Here is an 8,134-nt window from a genome sequence, read left to right as displayed (position 1 = left end):
CATGATGCAATGAGATAAACACTGGATGACTGGAGGTCCCCTGCTTAACAGTCTCTAAGCATGGCTGGCCTACAGCTGGTGACCCCTGCCTCCTCACCCATGGGGCCCTTCTTCGGTCTCCCGTGGCAGCAGGAAGCTATCCATGACAACATATACACACCAAGGAAATATCAGGCAAGTCTTTTGAATTGGTTCGATTTTGATACTTAAGCTAGTCGAAGTGCTTTTATCTCTAGGAATGTCAAACGATTAATCACAATTAATCGTGATTAATCGCATCCAAAATAAAAGTTTGTGTATACATAATATATGTATGTGTACTGTGTATTATTTATTATGTATATGAGCAATATCACACTCATAGCCAACACCCTGAAGCTCATATTTCTGAAAACTTTGAAGCAAGTTTTCAAATAGACATTATCTTTATTAATAAACCTCATATTTTAAGTCTGAAGAAGTATATTTTTGCCTAAAACTCTTAAAACTATGTTCCGTGACACAAAAACTGTATTATTTTTTAAATTATAGTGGATTTGGGCATCCGCCATAACACTCGAAATGAGAAATACTGCAAGCGGAGTGATACAAATTGTGAAATGGTTGGAGTTCTGATATCACTAGAATCACAGTCCTCTCAGCCAATCAGATTCGAGGACCAGAAAGAACTAGTGTATAAATATAAATGCACACATATACATGTGTATTTAAAAAAAAATATATTTAAATCTGTGTATGCATACACTACCAGTCAAAAGTTTTTGAACAGTAAAATTTGTTGTTTTTTTTTAAAGAATTTCTTCTCTTCATCAAGCCTGCCTTTATTTGATCAAAAATACAGCAAAAATAGTCATATTGTGAAATATTTTTTTACTATTTAAAATAACAGCTTTCTATTTCAATATATTTTAAAATGTAATTTAAATTTTTATATATAATATTTATTATTATTATTATTATTGTCATATTATTATTATTATCAATATTTAACAGTTGAGTACATTTTGGGAAAGAAATGACAGAAATGTAATACTTTTATTTAGCAAGGATGCTTTAAATTGATTTTAAAGTGATGATAGACATTTATAATGTTGCAAAAGATTTCTATTTCAGATAAATGCTGCTCTTCTGAACTTTCTATTTAAGAAAACTGAAAAAATTCTACGGATTCTAAGAATTTAAGGATTTCTGAAGAATCATGTGACTGGAGTAATGATGCTAAAAATTCAGCTTTGAAATCACAGGAATAAGTTAGTTTTTATAATATATTCAAATAGAAAGCAGTTATTTTAAATAGTAAAAATATTCAAAACTGTACTATTTTTGCTGTACTTTGGATCAAATAAATGCAGGCTTGGTGAGCAGAAGAGACTTCTTTAAACAACATTAAAAATCTTACTGTTCAAAAATCATATATCGATGTAAATCTTTTATATTCAAATATACAATGTTTCTTAAATATATACATATATACACACAGACATAAAAAAAATCGTAATGAATAAATCTTAATAAATGAATAAATAAAACCGTTCTCACCCCTAACTTCTAAACGGTAGTTTAAATGGTATGTAACATTTTGCTGAATAATTTCACCCAATTGCATTTTCCTACCAGGTTGAACTTCTTGAAGCAGCTCTTGAACACAATACTATAGTCTGCTTAAATACTGGCTCAGGGAAGACCTTTATCGCAGTACTCCTAATCAAAGAACTCTCCCACCAAATCCGTGGAGAGGATGGGAAGAGAACAGTTTTCCTGGTGAATGCAGGTGAGGAACTGTCTAGTCTGCAATGTACCCTATTAAAACATACATTTTCATTAAACCTAATCCTGGCTTGTTTGTTTTTTTCTGATACAAGCATCATCTGTGGTTCAGCAAGCATCTACTGTAAGAACCCACTCTGATCTCCAGGTAGGCGACTATGTGTCAGAAGACATTACGCCATGTGTCGAGGAGATGTGGAACAGAGAGATGATAGAGAATCAGGTGTGATTATTCATGGCATTTTAACGTGCCTATGAATTTATTCATATAATTGTTGAACATCTTGATCAGGTGTCATCATGCAGTCTCTCTGCTTTGATGTTCTCCCATCCTCCTCATCCTCCTCTCTTTTCCATAATGTCTATTCTTTCAGGTGCTGGTCATGACGTGCCACATCTTCCTGCATGTGTTGAAGAATGGAGTCTTGCCACTATCAAAAATCAACCTGCTGGTTTTTGACGAATGCCACCTTGCAATCACAGACCATCCTTATCGGGAAATAATGAAGGTGAAATTGCAGTCTGTTACAGCATTGAACGGGTGCTATGAAATCACAACTGTCAGTGTAAAGAGATGGATGATAAAGGGCTCATCTAACTGTCACTCCACAGAGATGCTAAAAAGATGTCGATCCATTATTATAGTATTAATGGGCGTGTATTTAGTCCTGGAGATGGAACGCAGGTACTCTGATAAGATGTTGTTGCAATTTTATTTTGAAGGCTAACACTTTGTAGCACATCCTAAGTTCAGAGTAAAACTGATGAAAATTTGTCGTCATTTACTTAACCCTCATTCCAGACCTGAATGACTGAATTTTGTTCTTGTAAGTAAAAATATATTTTTGAGAAATGCATCCATACAATGGAAGGCAATTGGGTGTAATGTTGCTTAGTTCCCAACGTTCTACGAAATTTCTTCTTTTGTGTAGAAGAGAGAAAGCCATACAGGTTTGTAATAACATGCAGGTGAGTAAATGATGACAGAATTCGTTTTTTGGACAAATTATCTTTTTAAATGTAAAGATTGGCTGAATGCAGATGTTCTGACTAATTTGAATGTGTGATCTTTTCTGAGGGTAGTCATATTTTAGTCATAATACTTACTAATATACAAAATGCATATCATCACTGTGGAACCTGCATTTATTTAAAGGGTTAGTTTATCTAAAAATTTTGTCATTAATTACTTACCCTCATGTAGTTCCAAACCTGTAAGACCTACCTTCATTCAACTTCAGAACACAAATTAAGACATGTTTTATTAAACCCGACCCTGCATAGACAGCAACACAACTGACACGTTCAAGGCCCAGAAAGGTTGTAAGGACATCATTGAAATAGCCCATGTGACATTAGTGGTTCAACCGTAACTTTACGAAGATACAAGAATAGTTTTTCTAAGCAAAGAAAACAAAAATAAAGACTTCATTCAACAGTTTTTTCCTTGCATATCACATGGATTATTTTAATAATGTCCTTACTAACTTTCTGGTCCTTGAACATAGTAGTTCTGTTGCTGTCTATGAAGGGTCAAAGAATCTCAGATTTCATCAAAAATATCTTAATTTGTGTTGTGAAGATGAACAAAGGTGTTACAGGTTTGGATTGACATGAGGGTAAGTAATTAATGACAGAATTACAGTTCAGGGTTTCCGCGGGGTCTTAAAAAGTCTAAAATTTAAAAATCTAAATTTTAGGCCTTAAAAAGTCTTAAATTCGCTGTTCTAGGTCTTAAATAATTTTACACAGGTCTTATTTTTCCGATGTCCATGTAACGCTACCTCTAAAGCTCATTTAAATTCTCTTTTTGTTGTTTCCATGGTGTTGTAGTTCTTTATTTCACTATTCCAAATATAATTAGCAGTATTTAAACTACAAATGAGACCAGCATGCAATAGCCAATCAGCTTTCTGTTATTGTCGCGAGTCTCTCTCGGATTGTACCGCAGAAGTAAAATGGATTTAACTTTTTAGCTATGGGGAAGTGCAAGTTTAGTGATACTTAGCCAAGCCCTATATTCAGTTTTTTTCAAGCTAAGGCCAGTTGCTAACAACTAGATTTTTTTCTCCCTCTGTGGAAGTTACTGCTTCTTCAGAATCGCAGTAGCAGAATACAGGTCAAACTACCTTTTTCTGTATATAATGTTATCAATAGGCTAATAATAAGAAATATAGGTCGAGCTAGCTGACCGCCAGCCTTCGAAATACTTTTAAAATGTTTTTTTTTTTTTACTTGCCCGACCGAACAAACCGCCTGATTAAAACTGAAGTGACAAAAACAACTAGTGAAGGATCCAAAGGCAAGAAAGATTCATATTTTTTTAATACATTCAACGTAAACAGAAATTGATAATGGATAGTGTATTTCTGGTCTATTCGTGACATACTTTAAAACAAATGAATGAAACAGCACTCTAAAGAAACACACTGAGGTAAAAATTTCAAATGTATAGTTTATTTATAACATGATATAGTTCAGTAATATACCAAGTGAGCTTTTTGCTAAAAATTCTCACAATTACAAATGTTACATTAATTTTAGCTCAATAAAAAAGTAGTTAGTCAAGTAGTTACTTACATATTAGACAATATGCAACATTAGCAGAAGCATTCTCCTAGCAACGTTCTGCTATGATTCAGCGTTTTGATCGAATCAGTTGAAATAACTCGCTCATGAAGTGACTTACCGCCACCTGCTGGTAATTTAGTGTATTTAAAAGTATGCCTCCACACCCAACATTTCTAATGTATATATTTATAAATCAATAAATGTATTTAAAACATTAATCTCACTTTTAATTTTGCAGTGTAAATTATGTAATCTCACTGCTAACAGCCATTTAGAATTTATTGATAAATTCATAAAATAAATTTCAAAGGCATACATTTCAAAAGTAAAAAAAAAAAAGGCCTTTATAAAGGTAAATCAAATATGCAGATTTAAGATGTAAAAGCTAACAGAGCACTGATGAAAATATTGCTTCAGAATTTTTTTTTTTACATCAGATATTTCTAGTGGTACTTTTATGGAGATATTTTGTGTGGAATAGTATCTGCTGATATGAAAAGTTCACTGTATATCGTAGTAATAAATTTAATTTATGACAGCCATGAAATTGCGTTTACTTTTTACATTAAACACGTTAAATATTACATATATGCATGTAATATAATATCTATTTCCATTACAGGTTTCGGTCTTAAATTTCATATAAGGTGGTATTAAAAAGGTCTTAAAGTCTTAAATTTCACTTGTTCATATCTGCAGAAACCCTGCAGTTGTACTGGAACAGTAATGCATTGACATGGTTGTTTTTTTCCCTCATGATATTAAAACGCATATGTTGGAAATATAAATTGGATTACACAATTGTGTTTTCATGATCGATCACTCCTGTAACTCAGTTTTTTTATTTTTTTTTATCACAATTCAAGATAAATAGATATCATATTGTAAGATAGTTGCTGATAACCATACCTAGCTATAATGCTTCTTACAGATTTGTGAGGGTTCTCCAGGTTGCCCTCGCATTTTGGGTCTGACTGCTTCCATTTTAAATGGCAAATGTGACCCTTGTGATCTGGAGGAGAAGATTCAGAACCTGGAGAAGATTCTGCAGAGCAATGCGGAAACTGCCACTGATCTTGTGGTGCTGGATAGGTAGGTTAAAGATTTACACCCTGATGTATTTTTGCTTTTATTGCACCAACAGAAATGATTTCTTGTAAAGCTGTCTCCATCTAATTTGCACACTAGGATTAAAGGGTTACTTCACCCCAATGAAAAATGAAAATTTTGTCATTAATCACTTACCCACATTTCGTTCCAAACCCAAAAAAGCTTTGTTCGTCTTCGTAACACAAATGAAGATGTTCTGATGCATTTTGAAAAAAAAAAAACAGCAATGAACACAATCAACGTCCAGAAACGTAGCAAGGAGATTGGTAAACTAACCCATGTGACATCAGGGGTTCAACTGTAATTTAACAAAGCTATGAGAATACTTTTTGTACGCAAAAAACAAAAATAATGACTTTATTCAACAATTGTCTCCTCTGCATCAACCTAGCGCCACTTTGGAGAGTATACACTGAACGCAAACAGCGTATGCTGTTTTGTGTCAGCTGCACCATGCAGATACGTTTACTACGTTTTTTACGCTTTTGTTTAAACGGAAACAATGTATCCGTGTGGTGCGGCTGACACAAAACAGCGTACGCTGTTTGCGTTCAGTGTGTACTCTCCAAAATGGCGGTAGGGTGATGCAGAGGGGTCAAATTGTTAAAGTGAGTTGTTATTTTTGCTTTCTTTGTATACAAAAAGTATTTTCGTAGCTTCGTATTATTACGGTTAAACCCCTAATGTCACATGGATTATTTTACCGATCTCCTCTCTACGTTTCTAGACGTTGATCATGTTAATTACATTGCTGTCTATGGGAGGCTCAGAGAGCTGTCAGAATGCATCAAAAATATCTTAATTTGTGTTCTGAAGACGAACAAAACTTTTACGGATTTGGATTGACATGGGGGTGAGTGATTGATGACAATTTTCATTTTGGGGTGGAGGAACGCTTTAAAAAAATGTTAATCTGTCGTTTAAGTATCTATTATAGACGTTTCTTGCATCTTTATGTCCAGGTATGCATCCCAACCTCGTGAGGTGGTGCTGGACTGTGGGCTGTACCAGGATCAGAGTGGGCTCTCTGAGAGGCTTTTGAATGAGCTGGATGAAGCCCTTCATTTTCTTAATGACTGCAACTTAACTGCTCACAGAGAAGATAGAGATCCCACATTCATCTCCAAACAGGTTCTCCCTTATGGTCTTACTTTGAAGTGATGCTGTCGACAGTAGTGATTTCAAATCACTGTTTTGATTGTGTGATTGTTTATCCCAAGGTGCTGAATGACTGTCGCGCAGTGTTGACTGTGCTGGGCCCTTGGTGTGCCGATAAAGCTGCGGGAATCATGGTCCGAGAGCTCCAGAAATATATCAAACATGAACAGGAAGAGCTAAACCGCAAGTTCCTGTTGTTCACAGACACCATTCTGAGAAAAATCCACGCCTTATGTGAGGAGCATTTCTCTCCAGCTTCCCTAGACCTGAAGTTTGTCACTCCCAAGGTCATCAAACTCCTGGAGATTCTCCACGAGTACAAACCTTTCGAACGGCAGCAGTTCGAGAGCGTGGAGTGGTACAACAATCGTAATCAGGACAATTATGTTTCTTGGAGCGATTCTGAGGATGAAGATGAGGATGAAGAGGCGGAGGCAAAGGAGAAGCCCGAAGCTAATTTTCCGTCGCCTTTTACCAACATCCTCTGTGGAATCATCTTTGTGGAAAGACGATATACAGCGGTTGTTTTAAACAGGTTTGTTTTCAGTGCTCCATTGTGTTTCTCAGAAATTCTAGACAAATAATAAAATGCACTAAAGCTAAAATATATGGAAGCCTGTTTCTGGGACTGAATAAAAAAAAATGCAATATATAAACTCGCAATAGTGAGCAAAAAAATGTATCTCGCAATTCTGCGTTTTTTTCTCGCAATTGTGAGTTTACATCTCGCAGTTCTGACTTTAGAACTAAAAGTTTATATCTCAATTCTGAGTTTTCTTGCAGTTACAATTTTATATCTCACAATTCTGAGTTTTCTCACAATTGTGAGTTTATATTCAATACTGAGTTTTTTTCTTGCAATTGCCAGTTTATATCTCGCAGTTCTGACTTTATAACTCGCAAGTTTATATTTCAGTTTTTTTTCTCACAATTGTTTTTTTTTCTCACAGTTACGAGTTTATGTCTCGCAATTCTGACTTTAAAACTCGCAATTGTGCGTTTATATCTCACAATTCTAAAAAAAAAAAAAAAAAGTCAGAATTGTAAGTTTGTATCACACAATTCTGAGAAAAAACATCAGAATTGTGAGATAGTCAGAACTTTGAGATAAAAGGTTGCAATACTTGTGTTGGAAACAGCTTCCATACAAATCAATAATATTAAAAAGTGAATTTAAAAATCACAACATTATAATGTACAATATTTTTAAATTTTCCATAGATTACAATTATTAGTGTTATTAGATTATTTAAATAGTAACTGAGCGTTACTGAAGAGGCAAAGACAGTCTAAATACATAAAGATACAATAAATATTTTATACTTGCAGATAAATTAGAAAATCTAATATTTAATAAAAGTATTTTTCAATGGTTCTGTTTGATAAGCTGCTTTGATTGCTATAAAACAGTTTGAAATAATTCTCATTTGCTCACCAAGGCTGCATTTATTAATCAAAGAGAGAGTAAAGACTGTAAAATTGTGAAATATTGTATCAATTATAAAAAACTGCTTTCTATTTGAATATA

The 8,134-nt window shown here is 34.1% G+C and overlaps 1 protein-coding gene across 1 annotated transcript in view; it reads left to right on the top strand.

The window, feature by feature from the left end:
• dicer1 (dicer 1, ribonuclease type III) overlaps positions 1-8,134 on the top strand; it is a 31,153-nt gene continuing 23,019 nt past the window's right edge. The window contains exons 1-7 of the mRNA XM_073826754.1: positions 1-174; positions 1,618-1,771; positions 1,863-1,990; positions 2,142-2,276; positions 5,270-5,430; positions 6,411-6,579; positions 6,669-7,141. Coding sequence (XP_073682855.1) covers positions 61-174; positions 1,618-1,771; positions 1,863-1,990; positions 2,142-2,276; positions 5,270-5,430; positions 6,411-6,579; positions 6,669-7,141 — 1,334 coding nt within the window. The 5' untranslated portion in view covers positions 1-60. The remainder of the gene's footprint in view (positions 175-1,617; positions 1,772-1,862; positions 1,991-2,141; positions 2,277-5,269; positions 5,431-6,410; positions 6,580-6,668; positions 7,142-8,134) is intronic.

The sequence above is a fragment of the Garra rufa genome, chromosome 21 (genome assembly GCF_049309525.1).
Source record: "Garra rufa chromosome 21, GarRuf1.0, whole genome shotgun sequence".
NCBI classification, from domain to species: Eukaryota; Metazoa; Chordata; class Actinopteri; order Cypriniformes; family Cyprinidae; genus Garra; species Garra rufa.
The sequence above is the reverse complement of the archived record's forward strand: the minus strand, read 5'-3'. Positions and strand labels throughout refer to the sequence as shown.